General features: G+C 37.2%; 1 protein-coding gene across 4 annotated transcripts in view; it reads right to left on the bottom strand.

Annotated features, from left to right (window-relative positions):
• inpp4b (inositol polyphosphate-4-phosphatase type II B) overlaps positions 1-21,720 on the bottom strand; it is a 160,905-nt gene that overhangs the window by 96,089 nt on the left and 43,096 nt on the right. For all 4 annotated transcript variants that reach the window (XM_081362240.1, XM_081362239.1, XM_081362242.1 and 1 more), the window contains 2 exons: positions 3,417-3,525; positions 619-688 (listed from right to left, as the gene is read on the bottom strand). In XM_081362240.1, coding sequence (XP_081218366.1) covers positions 619-688; positions 3,417-3,525 — 179 coding nt within the window. The remainder of the gene's footprint in view (positions 1-618; positions 689-3,416; positions 3,526-21,720) is intronic.

Below are 21,720 nucleotides of genomic sequence, written 5' to 3'. Positions count from 1 at the left end.
GCTTGTACGGTGGCTCTGAATTGTCAAAAAACCTCTCAAAATACTGGCTGTGGATGCGAAAAACGCAGAAAATCGAACCCGATCCGAAATTTTTTATTACGGACGAAAGTTTCGTAGACAGTGTGCAAGCGTGATTGACAAAACGTGAGGTCGAATTTTTTTTTTAATGTGCGAAAATTTCGGATGCGAATTTCGGACTAGGTGTGCAATGGCCTTAAGTCAGCATTTATTTGATAATTTTTTTTTGAAATATTATTACAAAACTGTTTACTATGTGAAAATATTATGAAATGTAATTTATTCCTGTGATCAAAGCTGAATTTTCAGCATCATTACTCCAGTCTTCAGTGTCACATGATCCTGCAGAAATCACTCTAGGTTTTGCTGCTCAAGAAACATTTCTGATTATTATTATCAATGCTGAAAACAGTTGTGCTTCTTCATATTTCTGTGGAAACTGTCACATTTTTTTCGGGATTCTCTGATGAATATACATTTCAAAAGAACAGCATTTATTTGAAATACAGCAGATTACTCTCTAGTCTCTATCTTCAGGTATTATAACCCTTAAACCACAAAACGGCAAAACCACAAAATATAAAGCATTTTTTAACTCACCAGAATTCATTATTGGTCCGTTATCCTTGTCATTAATGGTTCCATGTGACGACTCGTACACCAGCGTGCACTGTGGGAAAAAACAAGATTGTGCATTTGAGATTGAAGGTCATTTGTCACTGATTATTAGATGTCAACATAATGACTACTACTCTAAATACGACCAACGACACCAGAGACTCTCGTGACTCTCTCTCCCCGTCTCATGAGCCGAACGAACAGTGACAAGCTGTCACCTGCACCACTGCTCAGATAATAGAGGAGTTCTCCAAGTGTCCCAGAGCGCCAATGTAAGCAATACAGGAGAGGAGAGACCCTCACGAAAGCAAGACAAACACGATCCTCCATCAACATCACCCACAGCGCTTATGACCTAATCACTTGAAATGCACACCCCGCATCAGGGTTTAGTGTGATGACGGATGAGTCTTCACGTCTCATTAGGTCTCATGACCTTGGATGGGTCTTGTGAGAGTTTCCAGACTGGCATAAAGCTTAAAAAAAAAAAAAAAACAAGAGTCGCGATCAGTCCATGTTTTATGAACAGTCATGTTCTGTGGCAGATCCTACTCAAATATACATCAGCCCTGACCCACATTCCCTCTTGAAGAACAAAGTGAATCACTTCTGAAGCCCACAGATCAAATAAAACCACAACGGCTTTGAGTCAATACATAGACAGACACATGTTACAGTAAAGCACAAAAAGCCCTTATTGTGCAATCAATTTTACAACTTCAATGAATATCTATCAGTCGTTGGGTCTGTCAGTCTGTCTATCCATCTATCCATCCATCCATCCATGCATCTACCTGTCTATCCATCCATCCTTCCATCCATCTGTCTATCCATCCATCTACCTGTCCATCCATCCATCCATCCATCCATCCATCCGTCTGTCTGTCTGTCTTATATCCATCCATCCTTCTGTCTGTCTGTCTTATATCCATCCATCCATCCATCCATCCATCTATGTGTCTGTCTGTCTGGCCATCCATCCATCCAGACAATCTTAAGCAAAAAAAATACTAGTAGTATATTAATTTACATTAACTTCCCTATATTCAAATATAAATTCTGAATCTCATTTGCTACCTCAATTCAAATTCAGGCATAGAACTGTAAATGATGAGGCATTCTTTATTTAAATCTTATAGGGGTGGCTGATTATGATTTCACTTTTCTAACTTTAGTTAGTGTGTAATGTTGCTGTTTGAGCATAAACAACATCTGCAAAGTTACAATGCTCAAAGTTTAAAGCAAAGGGAGATATTTTCTTTTAAAGAAATAGTTTTTTAAGGACTACAACAAACGGCTGGTAGGGACTACAAGAGCTTCCTCCCGGGGTAGTGACATCACAAACCCTAAAATTTACGATTTATAGATTATCATGACAGAATATGTTAATCAATGACTATTAAAAGATAATGACACATAAGCTACATAAATTCATCAACTAACCATTCAGAAATGTTGTCTACATTGTGTCACTTCTTCTTGAGTCTCTCCATCTTTCTGACTCCAGTTTGAACATAAAAAGCTAAAAAAATTTGAAGCTAAAAAGCTAAAAGCTAAAAGTTTTTTAATAGGAGCTGATAACACACTTGAAGCTCCGCCCTCTGTGCCGGGAGTAGCAGCTCATTTGAATTTAAAGCGACAGACACAAAAAACGGTACGTTTTTGCTCACCCTCAAAAAGTGACAACTTTAACATGTTATAAAATATCTGTAAGGTATTTTGAGCTAAAACTTCACACGGACATCAGAGATTTATTTTACATCTTGTGAAAAGGGCATTATACCACCCATTTAATGCTGCACAGTCTAAATATCCTTCATTTCCTTTCTCATGTCCAACATCCATCTCCATAATTCTCACACCCTTCTCCTTTTCTTCCCTACAGTATATTCTGTCTGTCTCTTTCATGCTGATTAATGAAGGTTAAAGGGTTTTGCTGATGGTCGTGTCAGTGTAAGTTATTGAGTTTAGGGGACATGAAGGGTGTCATGCTGTCTGTCAGCATAGTAATGCTCAATTCTCCATGACACACAGGGCAGCAGAAGCTGAAGACACACATATGGCTCATTTCCACATGCCCATCACATATGTCTAAATATACTGAATAAAATATTCAACTAACAAGTTTAGAGGATGTGAATCATATTGTTTTCTTTGATCAGAACAGCACAATTAAGCAAAACTGACGACATTATCCTACAGGAAGTGACATCGCCAATAGGTTCAAGAAGTATAGGCTACTATATATATATATATATATATATATATATATATATATGAACTGTAAACACTCTCCAAATGGATGCTTTACTTCTTCAGTCAACTGTGCAATTGAATTTCAGGGATGCCACACTCAATATTCACTCTGCTTTCCCTCTTTGACTGGAGACACGTCCTGAGAGGCGATTTTCTATTACCACCCCTTACAAACTGCATGAACATACACAAAAAAGAAAACTTCCCCCGACACAAGTAGTCCCTTTTAATTTACTGTAGTTCAACTGCAGTCAAGCAAATCTCTTGAAAACGTAGTTAGCATGTAGTCACAAACATCATTGAAGCATTGCATTTAACGAAATATTTCACTTCAAAAACCAACTAAATTAAATCAGTAATCATTATTTGATCTGTGAATGGTGTGACCACAATAAAAATGGCATATCTGTGTACATAATGCTTATGTACTCTTTAAAAGCTAAACTGTGTTTTGAAAGCAGTTGAACTATACTGTTGTTGAGTTAGTAGCTAGTTTAAGACATTTACTGCCCATCTCCGCTTACCTTCTGGTGCATGTCGGCGGTGATGTGGTCCACCTCACCATCCTCGATCTCACCCATCTTCAGCCGGCTCAGCACCACTGTGCCCACTGTCGCTGAATCATCTGCTGTCCTGAAACACAGCAACAGAAGAGAAATAAGTCTCATTTACATGTGTGTCAAGGGCTTCAAGCTAATATGAACATGAATCACAGCGTCCAAATGTTTTCATGTTAAAGCCCCCCTGTAGTCAATACTTTCATTCCTTAAAACTCATCGTTGATCACCAAATGACACATTTAAATGTTTTGTCTGGTGAAAATAATTTCTTCATGCCTTAAAATAGTTTGAATGCAACAACAGCCTTGCTTCATTTAGTATACACTGATTCATGAATATGCAAATTATGTCTCTTCCTCCACTCAATCACGAGTCCTGCCCTGCCCCCACATTGACGGGATTGGTTACATGTTTGTGATGTCAGAAACACCAGCGATTTCAAACCGTGTTTTTGAGACTCTCTTTGGTTCGCTGCAGATTTTAAGGAGAAAATACTTAGCAAATGTGTCGACTTTTGAATTTACACATGGTTTGTCTTTTAAAGCAAATTAAAAACACCACACAGTCAATGACATCAATCATCTTTAAAATAAAACATTTTCTTGTATATTACATCCTTCATGGAATGTTTTTTTTCTGTTGGATGTTCATCATTTATTAAACACTACTACATGCTTAAAGGGTTAGTAATTCTGTCAGTAATTCCTCACCCTCATGTTGTTCCAACACCATAAGACTTTCGTTCATCTTCGGAACACAAATTAAGATATTTTTGATTAAATCTGAGAGCTGGCTCACTCCATCACAGGCTTCTATGTTATTGAACCTTGTAGGCTCAGAAAGTTAGTAAAGACAATGTTTAAAATAGTCCAAGTGACTACAGTGGCTCAACCATAAGTTCATCAAGTGACGAGAATACTTTTTGTACGCAAAAAAAACAAACAAAAATAACAACTTTATTCAACTATTCATTTTCTTCTGTATGGGCCTCTGACGTGAGTTCACGTAGTGTAACAGCGCAGCGCTTCTGGGTTGTACGTCAGAATGTAGGCTCACTATTGGCCGACGCTGGTCATGTGGGTGATGCGTGTGACGTACAACCCAGAATTTTCATTTTTGGGTGAACTAACCCTTTAAGAACATTCAAAACTAACTTTCCCATAATGTTTGCAAAATGATAAAAACAGAATTCGCATCGTTTTTAAAACATTTAAAAAACTGGACTTTTTGAACGTTCAGAGAGCATTCAGAAATAACATTTTCATAACTTAATGGGAACCTTAGCAAAACGTTGGGAGTATGATTTCTAGACTAATCAGATTAAAAAATGTCATGTAAACGACTCAAGTAGGGTCACTGCAGCCTCACTAAGGTCCCTAAGCCGTAGTTAATATCCTGAAGACATTAGCATTGATTAAGGAAGATTACTCGGTTTCTCAGTAGTAACCGGACGCAGGTTTGGCACGAGCAGATCAAACCCCAGCTGTGGCTGTTCGCGTGCCAGCAGACTTGGATCGAGTCTGATATCTGAGGTTATGATTGACCTCAAATTAACTTTGAAGCTCGACTGAGTCATGGAGGAGAGAGAAAGACATCCAGTCAGCCTTTAGAGTTGCATTGGCAAATTACCCATCCATGAACATGACCTAGACAAATCTAATTGGCCCTGGGTCTCTTTATGACAACAGTAAATCAGAAAGCGCTGTTATGAGAAGAGCTAGCGGTGTATGCTAATAGATCTGAATGAGGCGCCGTTAGCAACACATTTTACTTCTGTAATGCGACACATTTCAGGATATTTAAAGATTGAAAGAAATGCAGGGACTTTTTATCCATTGGGGATTAATTGGAGAGCGACAAGTAGTCATTATTAAGCAAAAATGGAGCTTGATGGTTTCAGGGGTTAATAAAGTAGGAGGCATTCATGAGGTTAGTTGAAAAGGAAAGTCGTTTCAGAGGCAGTGCAAGTTATAACACCGTGGTACTATTTTTTACTAGCTTGTAAGCGTTGTCAGTTAACACATGCCACAAGTTTAAAAGATGTTTGTACTTGCCACCCAATGTGAAATTAAAATGAGCAATATATTTCAGATTATATATACACTGAAGGATGATTAAAAATGACAGTAAAGACATTTAAAATGTTACAAAAGATTTCTATTTCGAAAAAAGTTGCTCTTTCAACTTTCAATTCATCAAAAAAATCCTGCAAAAATTGTATCACGGTTTCCACAGAAATATGAAGCAGCACAACCATTTTAAACACTGATAATAATCAGAAATGTTTCTTGAGCAGCAAATCATCATATTAGAATGATTTTTGGAGTAATGATGCTGAAAATTCAGCTTTGATCACTGGAATAAATTACTTTTTTTTTTTTTACATCGGAATAGAAAAACTTGTTTTTGAATGCTACACACATATAGTGGATGTATTTTTTTATATTTCTGTAAGTCATTGCAATTACACCAGTAGGTGGCGACAAATGACCGTCTTTAATCATCACAATTTAATCATTAATTCAACCTATTTGTTATCAAACACAGATTCACTGAAGAACGAAACAAGTGTCCATAAGTCCATATACTAAGCGGCGTTACGTCACGAAAGTGCGGACTTGTAGGAAGACAGACAGTGTTTGTGGTGCCATTTGGGACAGGGCCACACACTTTAATGCCTAATATTGCCCACAAACCATTGCGTTTTGGAGCTGGATTTGGTTTAGAACTACAAACACAAAAAGTGTTAAAATACTACAAACATGGCGGATGTGCGCAACCGACGGTTAAGTAGAGAGCTTTAGATAAAAGTGTCTAAAGCTCAATATTTATCCTGATATATATAAAAAATACATTTATTTAATGTTATCCGTGTTATATTTCACCTGCAACAACAATGTGAACTTTTATAAAGATCAGTGTGGTCATTAACTTTCACATGCCTCATTATGCATTAATACGAGGAGAGTTTTCCACATGAAACACCCACAACAGGAAGATCAACGTGCTTCTTTTCTCTCCAATAAGGCAGGAAATTAAGTGAAATTAAATGCGGAGAATGTTAACTGAGACTAGATGATTGACAGGGCAATTTACGGTGACAGATGTGCGTAAACATGCAATTTTAAGACGTGATAGTTTCTCCCAGAGCTTGTCTACTCTTCTGCTACACACCCAAAAGTATGTACTTTTTCTGCACAAAAAGAGTACGTTATTTATGGCGTAGTACAAGTAGGCGAACTGGGACACAGCAAGCATCTTTATGAGTCACTGAATCATTCATTCAATTGATTTGCTCAAAACGCTGATTCATTTAGAAACAAAATGCCACCAGTGTTGATTGATGTTGCAACGGTTCTGATGTGAAAATATTGAAATTATTTTTGTTCAAAAAATTATGTAAAAAACCTAAAATGGAAGTTACTGAACATTAAAGTCTTGTTCATTGGACTGTATAAAATCAACATCACAAGATTGTGCTGCTTCCTTGTTACTTTTAACTTCACAGAAACAGCCCAAGTCATTGCACGCTTTAATATGACATTTTCAATTTAATAATGGAAGCTTGAGCATCTTTTAAGTTAGTTATATACATGAATCATGTACCGAAGTCCTGCATGGTGTAAAAAAGTGCAAAGGAAAGCAGCAGTGGTGAGGATCATAAATCTTTTCCCATGCAGCATCAGAAGGCTTGATGATTTATGATGCCTTTAAAATGTGACACTATTTCCCACTGCGACTAACAGCACAGTCAATTAAGAGAGGTAGAATGAATATTTCTCTCGCAAAAATACATACAACATGTCTTTATTTTGAGCTAGAGGGCATCTCAAGTTCACAGAGTGCTTTTCACACAGAGAGGATCTGATAGTGCTGCCACTCACAAAAGGACTGGAGAAGGCCGAATTTGTACATGATATTCAAGAGTCGTGAAGAGCTAAATGAAGAGTGACATTCAAAAGAAATACTTGAGTGGAATGCTTGAAAGCTTACTTCTTCACCAGTCGACACCCTTGGTCTGTGTCAACCATCTCCTTTGGCATTGCCATTCAGTTGCTTGAATTAAGAATGCCATTTGCAATCTGCTGCCTTTGCTTAAGGTCACTGAGACAACAGTGTTTTTTTTTTTTTTCTGACTGCCGTCAAAGAAAAGAATAAAATAAAATAAGAGACCTACATAATATAAAACTCAAAACTAAGTATTTTTAACACCATCTTTCAAGAGCAAGCGGTTTGCAAATCCTGCATTGAACTCCGAGATTTGAGAAGTTGTCAGTAAAATAAAGGGAACACAGCAAAGGTTTAGGATTATACTGCTGTGATATCGTGGTAAAGATGAACTGTAACCACTGATTCTTCACATGCTCGTCCTTGGGCAGTGAAAAAAAATGGTTTTACCTTCACATTATAGAGCACAGCGTCTTCTCGACATGATGCTGTCCAGTATCCACAGGAATCAGCTGATGGTTTGAGGTTCAAGTTTTCCCTGGTGTCTGCGCGCGCAATATGCTAATGTTTCGTCTTGACGTCACAACGAAACGGCTTATGACTCGTTTGAAAAACAATTCATTTCATTGACTCAGAGTCGACTTACTTTTGAAAGACAATAACTTTATATACGGTGCGTTTTCAGATTTAAAGCTTTGCAGGATGTTTTCATTCACTTACGGTACGTTCACACGGGGCGTCAGCGTCAACGCTTCCCATTGACTTTGAATGGGTGACGTCAAGCGTTGCCGAAAAGAATTGTGGATCCGTCGGCGGCGCTTCACTGGCGTTGCTCGCGGCAGAAGTTGAGAATTTTTCAACTTCTGCCGCAAGCAACGCCAGTGAAGCGCCACAGACGGAAGCGTCAGCCAATCAGGATCGCTCTATGCAAATACAGTAGCCAGGCGGCAGCCAATCACGTTCATCACGTTCATCCTGTTCAAGAGCAGCAAACTGAGGATAATTTCATTGGCTGACACGGCTATGACCATGGCGTCAGTGCCAAACTTCAGCCACGCCTTCCGTCAAGCGTTGACGCTGACGCCCCGTGTGAACGTACCGTTAGAGTTGTTACACACTACATGAAAGGTCATTTTCAAAAATCCATAATAGAGGCACTTTAAACATAAAGATAAATGAAAACAAAATAAATAAAATACAAAACTCAAATAAAAAAAATCTAATTAAACACAAAACTTAATTTAAAATAAAATAATAAAATATAAAGCTAAATGAAAAAAAAATACAAAACTAAATTAATAAAATAATAAAGTAAAATAAAATATACATGGATGTGCTGCTCAAAATAAAATTGTTTAGAAAACCTAAATATACCTAATATACATTTACAGTACATAAAACAATACTGACATTCATTTGCATCCTTGGCTGAAAAAGTTTTAGCATAAATACAATTCTGTTTATTGTAACCAACTCTGTTTCATACATGGTATTTTTTCTTGACTCATTTATAAGAGACTGTTGCTTTCACTTTTTCCCCCTCGCAAGTTCACTCAAAAACGGCTTGAGTTCTTAGATGACTGAAACGATCCGACTCAAAAGAACGATTCATCCAGGAATCGGACATTGCTAGTCGACTCCTTTAGTAGCTGTGAAGCTCTGTCTGGTTCTGGCCCACAAGTCTCAGCCCACCTGCGGAGAAATCCTCCGATTTTTGACCTACATAAAAAGCTGGACGGCGCTATAAATAGCTGGCCAGTTTTATGATTGTCTCTATGAGTAATGCTGGCACAATTCTGGAGAGCGATTGAGCGAGAGCTGCTCTGGATCTGTGCAAATGAACGAGCTCTTTCTTCCCTCTGTTTTCCCCATGACTCAGCAGTAACTGCCTTCGGATGGCCGTCTCAATCAGAGAGTCGACACTGAGAAAGCGGTAGAGATCGACTGAGCAGATGCTTGTACTCGGGGTGTAACAATGTATCGTGTCCCAATATATCACAATTCTAAAATGCATCAATATGTGTATAATGTGTATAATCCACCCAAAATAAATATTTCTGTGTGAGAAAAAAGTTTTCACAGTTCTAGTGTCAGTACTACATTAAACTACTTTATATAACGTTGAATATAATGTATAACAATGCAATGGGGGAATATTCGTGAGTCCTGATAATGCCAGATGTCTGATGTTACCAGTAAAAGTGTCCTACATTATTTTAAATATATCTAGTCAGTGACCGAGTGCAATATTCGTCTAAAATAATTCAGTATTTTCAGCTTCAGAATCATGAATATTTTTATTCTGGTGTCTCTATTGTCCTGTGCATTGGGTTTCCAAGTCCAAGATATTCATTTACACCCACAATGTAATAGCAAATTTAGCATTTTAATCAACAGTGCAGAGTATCGCAATAACATGGCGTCGTGAGTTCAGTATCATGATATGTATCAAATCGTGACATGAGGGTATCGTTACACCCCTAAGCGGAACATATAAAATGAATTGAGTTGATTGTAAAATCATGCTGCATTTGCACGCTCGGGCGAGAGGTTTCTCTGTCCGCTCAGTATTATTCTGATGGATGCTGCTGAGCGCTGAGAAAGGTCATTCGGCACTTGATTTCCGAGGGCTTTTAAAATCTCAGCCTCAAACGAGGTCATGTTATGAAGACTCAGCGCTATAACTGTGTGTTACAGGCTCCATGTTTCATTCTAGAAACATGGAGATCTTTTAAAAAGGCTAGTTGAGAAATAGGTCAGTGTGTGTGTATGTGTGATCATTATTAGGGCGAGTACGAAACCTGTCAAGGACACGTCTGGGTCATATTTAACCGTCAAATCAAAAGGAGGAATAAGAAATGATGTGTTGAATTGTTTCCACAAAACCTAGTCTCATAAGAAAAAAACATTAATGAGGTAAAAAAGAAGAAAAAAATATGAATCTTAATTAAAGGTCCCATGACATGAAATTTTCACTTTCTGAGGTTTTTTAACATTAATATGAGTTCCCCTAGCCTGTATATGGTCCCCAAGTTTCTAGAAATTTCAATCGGTGTAAATCGAGCTTTTGCTATCTTTCTCTGCCTTTGAGAAAATGGAAGCTCAATCGCGCTGATCTTGAATCTCCTCCTTGTGACGTTATAAGGAGGAATGTTACCTCCCCTGTCTCTGCTTTGCCCGCCCAGAGAATATTTCTCGCCCATGAGAAAATGAGCTAGGAAGGAAGTAACTTAGGAACACGCGCGCGCGATTTTAGTTTGTCCACGAGAGATATCATGGCTTTTGAGCGAGCGAAGCATAACACTTGCTCAATAATTGGATGTACAAATGAACACCGAAGGGTTAATACAGAGCTGGGCTTGCTGAACGTCTGAAACTAAAGTCTGGATCACTCTCTTTGGCTCAGCTACACACCTCGGAACAGTAAGTCAACTAATGATATATAAGTGTGTTGCTTTACTGTTTATGTTTGCCTAGACTGTTACACGTAGAATGTGGCTGTCACATTAGCTATGCAGCCATGCAGTTTATGTGTGTGAATACACACACTGTAACGCGAGTGTTGTACACTTCTTTGTTATTTGGATAACCGTTTTCCTGTTGGTTATACGGCGCGCGCGATATCCGCATTTCAAGATCGCAGAGCTTGATGATGTAATTGTAATAAGATAAATTACAGATGTTACAGATCTCTCATGAAAAGGCAACAGTAGGTTCGCGTTAGCTACATGATAATAACTGTAAACCATCCGAATAAAGTACCGTATCCAGACATAATATTTTAAACTAACCATTCGGAAATGTCCTGCTGGAACCGCTGAGTTGTTGCTTCTCCATCCGGATCAGATTCTGGGTCAAACTGAAATGCTTGAACGACTGCGTGTCTCCGTGCCATTGCAATATATCCAATGTAAACATGCATGGTCTACCGTTGCCGCAGATGGTCAAGGCCACACCCACCCTCCACCTTGCGCCGCCTTTCTCCTCCTTATTAGTATTTAAAGCTACAGACACCGAAACGGCCCGTCTGAAGGAAGCTCATTCTGGGACTGGCTTATAGTGGCTATAATTCTGCACTGAGACTGAATTTTTGAAAAGAGATTTCAGATACAGTACTAGGGACCACTAAGGCCTATATTAAAGCCTACAAAAAATAGCATGTCATGGGACCTTTAAATAGTAAAGTATTTATTCATGACAGTATTTGATGCACTACTTTTAATGTATAGAAAAACGAGCAATACAACAATGATCTAAAACCAACATTATAAAGAGAAATGCTAGAATGTATGAGGAAAGGTTATTTAACCCTAAAACAATTGTAAAGTTAAGTTAACCCAAAAGTTGATAAGAAATTATATTTAACAAGTAGGCCTATATTTAGTCTATTTTTACATTTAGATATTATTTATATGATAGATTGCATTACCACAAACCCACTATCATAATAATAAAAAAATGACCGGAGGAAAATAAATAAATAAATAAATTAAATCATAACTAAATTGTAAAATATTTGAAGTAACTCAAACTAATGATTTGAAGTAATGATGTACTGGTTTAATGTTTTAAATTCATTGCACTACAGTAATGAGATTGAGAACAAGCTTTGATAAATAAATAAAATACAGTTTTAAATGTATTTTCTTTATACAATATATTATAATTCCTTTCTTTTTGTGTTTAAATATTGAGGTGAAATGTGACCTGGACATGTTTTCATGAGATTCGCCCACTGAATGCCAAAATGAAATGTATAAACTTGTGAATTCAGGTAAACATTTAGAGATTAAACTCCCCCAGCAATAAAATCCGTTCTCTTTGAGGATCTTATGTCGCACAGCTTCTACCGAGGCTTATGAATTGAGGCTCTGTGTTTGGTGCAGTCTTTCATTTCCATAAAGGTTCATTATGTACGCCCTGCTTGTGGTTGTGAGTCAATTTGCAAAGGCATTTTGTGAGGCAAGCTCCAATCAATGGCAATCGAATGAGAGAGCCAGTCACTGGAGCAGAAAACAGGAAGCCAGTCATTGACCTCATCACAATCCAGCGCAGTAATTGTGCTCTATTATCAACTAGATTCGCACGTTCCCTGCGCCTGCTAATTCTGTTATATTCAGTTATTTCGTTATGAAATAATACGTTCAAAAGCGAGCTGTGAATTGGATGTAAGATGTAATCTGATTACTTTTTTTTCTTACATTTTCTCAATTTTGTTGGGCAAATCTGTGGAAAAATCTGAAGAATCCAAGCAGAGAGTGATTCAGTCTTATTGGTAGCTGAAAACTACAAAATATTTATATTAAATATTTTAAAATATTCAAAAGGGTCGAGTGCTTCTAGAGATGTGAAATGTCTGACAGGCCCCCACAAAATAATTAAAATGACAATTGGTTTGACCCTTATTTTTACTCATACTTTTGCTGTTCTGCTTGAGCAGTTCAGAGCTCAAAATTTAAAAAATAATAATAGTTTTTGCATTTCTATGTTCAAACATTTGAAAATAAATATGATTGGTATGATAATTAAAAAAAACCTATCAGCAGATAATCTTAAAATAGTGATATAAATGTAATTGGTGTGATAAATAAAAAATAAATAATTTAAAATATAGAATCAAATATAAAAATAAAAAACTATAAAAAATATCAGTCGATAACCTTAAAATAATAATATTAACATAATTTGTGTGATATATTATAATAATATAAAATAAAATATAAAAATGGTAATATAAAACATTTCAGTTGATAATCTTAAAATAATATTAATATAAATAAATAAATAAATAACTATATAAAATAGAAAAATAAAAATAAAATACTAGCGTATAACCTTAAAATAATAATATTTATATAAATGCTGTGATACATTAAAAAAGATCATGTAAAAAACAAAAACAAACAAAAATCAGTCAACAACATTAAATAATATTAATATAACTGGTGTTATATATAATAAAACAAATAATAATATGAAATTTTGAATAAAATCTAAAATTAAAAACAAAAATAATATTCAAAAATGTTTGATAACCATTTCATACATACAGTTGTTAGTAGGTCGAGTGTGAATAGGACCGCAGTCAAAATGCTCACAAATCAGATCCCACAGTTTGCTGGCTTTAGGAATTATATCATTGCCGGAAATGTTTTGCCGCTATATGTGAACAAAGCGATCACAATTTCAAAAGTGTTTCAGTGGTGGAGTGTACAGTAAATAATGACAGCTCAAAAAGCCTATTGGTAGTCGGCACATCACTTATTAATTTGCATAAGGTGTAAGTGGCCACGCCCACATCACCACCAGTGACTTTGAAACATCACTGACAACCCCTGACTCATCACTGCATGTTTCTGCAGCTCCCTTGAGAAAAGACATGTTTATCTTCACAGTTTGTCAGCACTGTGGAAAATGTGTTTTCACAAGTTACTTGTTCCAACAGCTCAGCAAGTTCACAATAGACTCGGCAGACAAGCTCCCTCAGACCACACGAAAACATCTAAAGGGTCCATTACAAAGCTAAAAAACGTCAAAATCTCGCCCAAACCTGAGACCACCAGCACTACACCACTGCTCGGCTCTTAAGATGCAAAAAAAACAGCTCACCTTCACAGCTGAAGGTCCTGCCCTGTGGTCGTGAATGTGAAAGTATCTCAGGCCAGTCAAAATGTCAAGCTTCCTGCAGAGCAATGTGAGCAAAAGGCAGCAGAGACTATAAATACCCTGTTGTGTGGGGCTGGACGGAAACAGCTAAAAGGTAAGCTCTCCGTCTTAAAAATAAGGCTCGAGACGCTCGGGTCGGGACATAGAGTTTAGAAACTCTAAAAGGCTTTAGTGTCTGTGAAGAACGCCTCAAACCAAAGCATTAATATTTCACACCTCACCCACACATACATAATGAAGCATTCAAGACACTCGGTGTGATGGAAAGACTACTACTCCTCCTACTAAAGAAATGTTTGTCAGTCGTTATCAGTTATGTGTAAGCTGTCCGAAACATGTATTGTATTGCATAGTATCATATATCATGTTAACCAGACTTTCAAACAAATTACCAGTAGCTAGATTGTTTTTGCACAATCGTCTAGTACTGTCTGTCGTTAAAACCATAAGAAATTAATAAGGGATCTGCTTCAAACAGGGTATGAAACTTTCAGAAATCTTTATGCAATTATAATACATATTTATATGATCCTTAGGTAACAAAAAATATGTTCTAAGAATGTTTTGCTAACAAGAATGTTCTTGATGTTCAAAATGTCAGTTTAAAAAATAATTACAACGATTTTCTTGGTTATTCGGACGTTAAAGGAACATTGTATTTGATCATTCTGCAAACATTATATGAAAGTTACTTTAGAATGTTCTCGGAACATTCCGAATTGAGTGGTAACATTTAAAAAACGTTCTATTAACGTTACTGGAAGATTATTTGTTCATAACTGAGAGAATCTTGCCTTGTTAGCTGGGAAAGTGGTAAAAATTATACAAAATACAGACACCAAGTTTACCAACATAAATGAGAAACATGTTTCCCACACATAGACTAATTCGTGGCGGTGCGCCGCAGAATCAACACCGGCCGCCACATATTGCGTTTCGTTATAAAAAAAAAAATGTTTACGCTATTTAAAACACGCAGTTCAAAATTTGAATTAAATTGACATGGTTAGCATGTGTCAAAGTCAGTGTGTCTAGCAGGAATATGATGTTCTGTCATGGCTGATAGTGTTGGGGACGGTTGCAACAAGTTATAAATTGCATGTTTAATAAAGGTTTGTTGCACTGCAAATTGTTCAATTCTTCCTGTCTGACACTGATATATGGAGAGATTGAATATCATCTGTAACTCCTGCACACTGAATCTATGTTCTACATATAAACAAACAAAACTCAATAACTGTTATTTGATAAATATGACTAAATAAATAAATAATAGGCTACAATAATATTCTTGTATAAATAAATAATACTATAATATTATAGTAGGCCTAAAACAGGTAATATTTTCAGAATTATATGCTCATTGAGACAAAAAGCTACAATTAATTAGAGAAATTTAAGGTATTTTTAACGTGTTGCAACCGTCCCTGGGTTGTGTTGCAACCATCCCCTGGGTTGGGGTCAGTTGCAACATCTGACTTCTTCCATTCAAATACATACTGTGAACGATATGTCATATGTAATCATCTTTAAATGGTATGGGTAATTAGCAGACAGATGCAAGTTTAATACATACAAATTTGGTTGGTCTAAGAGTTGTTAGCAAGATTTAACCTTGCTGTATTTTCAGGTTATAGGCTATATGACAATGTGTAGAACAATTACCAAAACAATCTTTTAGTTTAAACTGTTTGCGGTAAATGCAGTTGGGTTGTCGAGGTCAAAACTCTAAATAAGCTGTGAATCAAATAAACTTACTATGAATAATGTTATGTCATTTTTTTAATCTTACACTGAATGTTTGGATTTTGTGAAGGTGTGAATCATTTTTGATTAATATTTAATATAATAAAGCTCAGTGTAACGAATTATTAACGAAGGAACTTCAGTCTTCAGTTTCAGTCTAAAATACCAAAATAAAACATAAGAAACTATAAAATTATATAAGTTAAGCCTTTTAGGACAATTATTTAAAACAATTAAAATGTTTTTGATATGTTCCTGGTAATTAATTATATTTCCTCCCCAAATTAATGCAATATCAACAATATAGTTTTATTTATTTATTTATAATTCATTTATTACGTTAAAGAAATGAGGATATTGGGGAAATTCAGTGTCATGAAAATGCAAAAAATCTTGATAGTCCTAATAATAATAATAATAATAATGCAAAAATCTTGATAGTCCTAATAGTTCTTCTAATAGTAAAAGCATAAAATATAATTGAAATAGTATTTAAAATAGTACGAGACATTTATTTCGGGGCAAAATGTCACTCCAAAAGAGATGTTTTTGACGAGTTTTATGCGATTGGTTCTTTTACTAGTACATGAAGAGTTGTTCAGCTTGCGTGGAGCCCATCATACGCCCAGTCAAACAGAAAACATGGACACTGGAGCTCAGAGTGTGATCGGCAGGCGCGTGGATATGGTGGGCTGTGGGCAGGGAGGATGAGAGATGTTGATGCGAGGCACTGATATTGACAGTCTGGGCTGTTAGCATTCCGCCCGCTCGCTCCTGAAAGTCACTGGGATTAGATTCATCAGAGCTGATGCAATCCCAGCACTGCAACAGGGATGTCCTCCGACAACTGCCACTAATCCGCAGGCAACACACACTACTGAAGCTACATGACTAAAACAACACTGCAGAAACAACTACTCTTCTAATGAAAGTGTGCATTTTGATCATCACCTTTTTTGGCACCAAAACGTATTTGGATACTTGGACAGTGATGTATGAAAATCATTTCAATAGACCAAAAAACCTCACCCCTTTAACCGGTTCTCTTCAGTAATTATCTTATCTGAATGGTACGAAAACTAAAAGTTCACACACACACACTCACACATAATATCAAGGACATGATTCTAAAAAGTTAAATGGTCCTGAAAAAAAATAAATTAGTCACATTCGCTATTGTACTGTTCGCGCATTGGAAATAAATGGGAAATAAATTTCATCTAGTGGAAGCGTTTGGTACTGCGCCCAGACAAAGTCTTACTGAAAGCTCATTTTTTGTGATATCAACCTCAAATTTGGAACACAACTTGTTTGGATTTTCTCACAGTTTTAGAGTAAAACATGTTTTGGAAAATACATTTTTCATATCAAAATTGACAAAAAAGTATTTTTGTGCATTTTTCATAACAATAAACATAAAATTGTAAAACTTTTTTTCCAAGTTCACTTTTTGAAACTTCTTTCACTTCAGCAATACTATTCCAAGTGACGACGACTTCTGCTCCAAAGCATTCAAGATTTGCGACAGTTTAAGTTGGAAAATTAATTTTCCGAGAATAAATGGATAACTATTCCATAAATATAATTTAGTACCATTAAATCCCCTAGAATGCAAAATATGAAATAAAAAACATTATAGAACTAAAATATAGTACAAATGTTTTGACCGCCACGAAAAAGAGCACAAGAGGCTTTTTTAGAGCGAAAAGCATCCAAATACTTATTAGGGTTTACATTTCGCATAAATATTTTCATTGCTTTAACACAGTTCTTTTAAATTCCCTAATATTTCTAGCCTTTCCATACATGTGGGAACTTGTTACACAGAACCCATGAAAACTGTTCATTTGCAGTAGTGTAACATGCAAACAAGCGTGTAATGGTTGTTCCTGTAAACACTGCTGCTTCTAAAATGATGATTAGAGGCCCGATTGCCCGTTCGCTTACATCATAATCCGCTCGCGCCGCGTCTCTGTCAGAGATGAAACAGCTTATTCCTTCCCCAAAAACACTGCTGACTTGAACGCGCGTGCCACGCTGTCGACCAAAGGCGTCTCATTTGGTGGTCATTAAAACTGTAAGCAGCTCCTCGAACTCTGCCCACGTGTGAGACGGTGACAAGCCGAGCTCATCCCTGTCCCTCCCGTGTCAGAGCCCACTTTCTCTGTCAGCCATTTTAACTCAGCGTGGAGGAGCTCTGTCTAATACCGCCAGACTAACAATGAGAAAAATGTCAGAGCAATGAAAAATGGAGGCGCTCCTCTGACAGTGCGCCCGCCGTGGGCTTAAATGTCAAAGCGGATCGGCGGATGCCTGCTCTCTCACCTCAATAAACAGGTCTGTTTGTTAACCGTGTAATCCATGCGCTTTGAAATTGTTATGAACGGAAACTCATTAAGCATGACAGCTACGGCGTCTATGGTGCACTTACAGACTCTGCTGCTCTGAAACCTAGATTGGTATTAGCTAACAACACACCAATAAGCGTAAAAATACACAGCATAGTTATCTAGTCATATTTCATGTTTATTAGTATTAATGATTCAATGAATAATCAATATGATTAGGTGTACAAACAACTGGTGATTATTATAATATAATGCCTTAAATATGCAATTACACAGTCATTATACAGAAATTTCGGAATGGTGGTGTAAAAATATATAATCTAATTAAAATATAATATTAGTTAAATAAATATGATTTATTTATTCATAAATTGTTGCATTTTAATATGCATATTTGAAAATATTTAAGTTAAAACATTTTTTTTAAAGTAACTATACTAAAAAACATGAAAAGTACTATTAAATATTCCAAGTTTATTCATGTTTTTTTATTTTATTTTAGTATTTATCTTAAATATCTTAATATTAATATAAGTTTTAATTTTCTTGAATGGACTTTTTACTAAGCTCTTTGCAGTGTATTATGGGATGATCGTCTCTGCAAAAGATACAGGCAATGCTGAGTGCCTACCAAAATAATTAATGCAAAATAATTTTGCTGCCTATATTTCGGCACCAGAAGCGTGCATACTTTGACTTCAAATGCTGGTTTTGAAACCACAGCCTCAAACATGAACGTTTTTTTTAAGGCCGCAACTAGAACTGTGCACATGTGAATTTGTGTCCATGCATTATAGTTCATTATAGTTCGAGCTCCATCGCAATCCATGCAGCATGAAAACCAGCACTGACACTGAGGTCAAGTGAGATCCATCCAGTAAGTAACACATGCCAGTGTCCGATAACACAGCACAAAACTCAACACTTCTGCTAGGGCTGGAATCAGCCGCATGAAACCCCGAAACATCAAACCCAACCAGAGCAACGGCCCTCTGTTGGCATCCAAGCATGGAGATTACCTCCTCAGTGCATGCTCGTGTGCTTGCAGTGTGTAACAAGTGGTGACTAGCAGCAGATAAACCTGGGAGGGAGATGAGCAAGCCACACACACACACACACACACACACACACACTGCAGCATCAGAAGTAAAGTGTGACGTGTCAGTATTTCTCCAGCACAGCAGCACCTATCCCTTTTTCTGCTGGGCTCTGTATTTCACTGGATCAGATACTTGATGGCTTTTCCATCACCGTGGCAATAAGCCTGGCCTTAAGTGTGTGTGTGTGTGTGTGTGTGTGTGAGTGTGTGTGTGTCATGCTGCAGTGCTGTGATAGGCAGACTAGCAGAAGCCGAGGAAAAGAGTTAAGTAGTTCTCTGATTAATCTCAGTATACAGAGCACAAATATACATACACTTGCTTGCCACAGTGTTCAGAGCTTAAAACAGTTTAGAGTTTAGGATTACCGAATTACAAATCCCATATTCAGCTCAGACTAAAACAAGATGTGCATTTCCTGAACGAAACAGCTGTGTCTGCAAAGTTTTAAATAGGTTGGTAGCACTTTACAATAAGGTCTCATTGTATTAACTAACATAAACTAACAGAGAGCAACACATTTTTACAACGTTTATTCCTTTTTGTCAATGTTAGTTAATAAAAATACAATTGTTCATTGTTTGATCAGGTTAGTTCACAGTTCTGCAAAGTTCATTTTTTAAAAATGCATTAATAAATGTTGAAATTAACTGATGTTGTTAACAAATGATAGCTTATAGTAAGTGTTACCAATAAGTTTAAGTTTCAGGCCTAAGCAAAATGCTGCATCAGAGCTGGTTTGACATGAGAATCAAGACAATGATTTTGAGCGACTTTGCAGATGTTAAAGGGTTTATTCACCGCTGGCAAAATGGGTTTTCAATAAAACTTGGCTACCTTTGCCGTAGAAAGGAGATTTTTTTATAATCAGTGCTACTTAAATAGGGAAAAAAGGCTTATGTCTTCCCTTTTGCCCAATAGGAAAACTTCAACACCCATAATGCACTGGGCATGTTGCCATCCAAGGCCACTCCCACCAGTCTGCAATGAGTACGCCTGAGCAGAGTCAAATACCGCCTTGCTTCAGTAGGACATACTTCTAAGCAAACTTCTAGTCATAATGGTGTCGACTTGTAATGTTCCTGGGTGCAAGAATTAAAAGAGGAAACACTGCAAAGAGTCGTAAATATAGAGAAAAAGCTGTGATGGAAAATCTGAAAAACCTCCATGACCATGTATGAAAGATGTTGTCTTACTGTGCGTTCACACCAAACGCAAATAGCACGTCAAATTCGCGTCTACCGCGTCTAGTTGGACGCTTGAACATTTTGAATCCATTCGCGCGTCCAGAGCGAAATTGACGCGTGTGAAAAGCAAAAGTTTGAAGCGAAATTGACGCGAGTCTGAGGCGAAATCCGCTTCTTGTGGGCGGGGCAAGTGCTAGGTGGTTGTCTGTTTGTGTTGTAAATGGCTGATGTTGATCGAGCATTCCTCGGGAGAGTTACCGCTCTGTATTTGCTTTGGAAAGCAGAACAGCGGCATAGGGGTCATCGTCGCCGTACTTGGGTCCACCGAGACCCTCCAGAGTTTGGCGAGTTTCACCATTTGCTCCAGGAGCTGCGCCTGGATGACGGCCGCTATCAGCGGTGCTTCCGCCTGTCCCACGCCCAGTTTGATGATCTGTTGTCCCACATCGGAGCGAGGATCACCCTCGCCCTCACCCACATAATCTGTAATTTATTTTTGTATTGATGATAAATGGAGCCAGCCTCCAAAAGTAATTAACCTGTCCTGCGATTTTTTCTTTCTTTCTCACACAACACTGTCCAGACACGAACTATGTTCTTATACACTAAAATATATTGGTTGTCTTTACATACTTTACATGTTTCATATAATCTGGATTTAGATATGGAATAAATAGCATTCAATACAAAATGAATATGTCTCATATATTGAAATCAAGTTTTTATGCGATAAAAGATTTACTTTGTTTTTACTTCACCACGTGACAGCAACAAGCACGCTCCTGATTGGTTAACGCGGCGCGAACTGACGCCAAAGTTCAGATTTTTCAACTTGAGCGGCAGACGCGAATTCGCGTCAAACGCGTGAATGCACAAAAAGCGAGAAAGCACCAAATAAAATCATTTGCGCTTATCGCGCCAGACGCTCAACCGCGCTGCGCTAAACGCCTCATTTGCGCGTAAACGCGTCTTTACATTGACTTAACATTGAAATCACTCGCGCCTGACTCTCTATTCGCGTTTGGTGTGAACGCGCCATTAGTGTTCCATTTTTACCATAATGCTGTTTAAAGAGTAGAGAGAGTATGATACGTTTTTCAGCGATAACCCTACCCTTACAATAACTGTTCTGTTAATAACCCTCTGTTGATCCGACCGTCCCTGGGTGGGGACACATAAACGCGGAAGTATAATAAATAAATCCGTAACGGATGCCCTGGAGATGTCAAAAGTCGGCCGGATGATTGCTGACAAATAAACATGAATTTATCAGTTT

The sequence above is a fragment of the Scardinius erythrophthalmus genome (assembly GCF_964197995.2).
Source record: "Scardinius erythrophthalmus genome assembly, chromosome: 3".
NCBI lineage: Eukaryota > Metazoa > Chordata > Actinopteri > Cypriniformes > Leuciscidae > Scardinius > Scardinius erythrophthalmus.
Note: the sequence above shows the minus strand (reverse complement) of the source record. Positions and strands in the feature narration are given on the sequence as shown.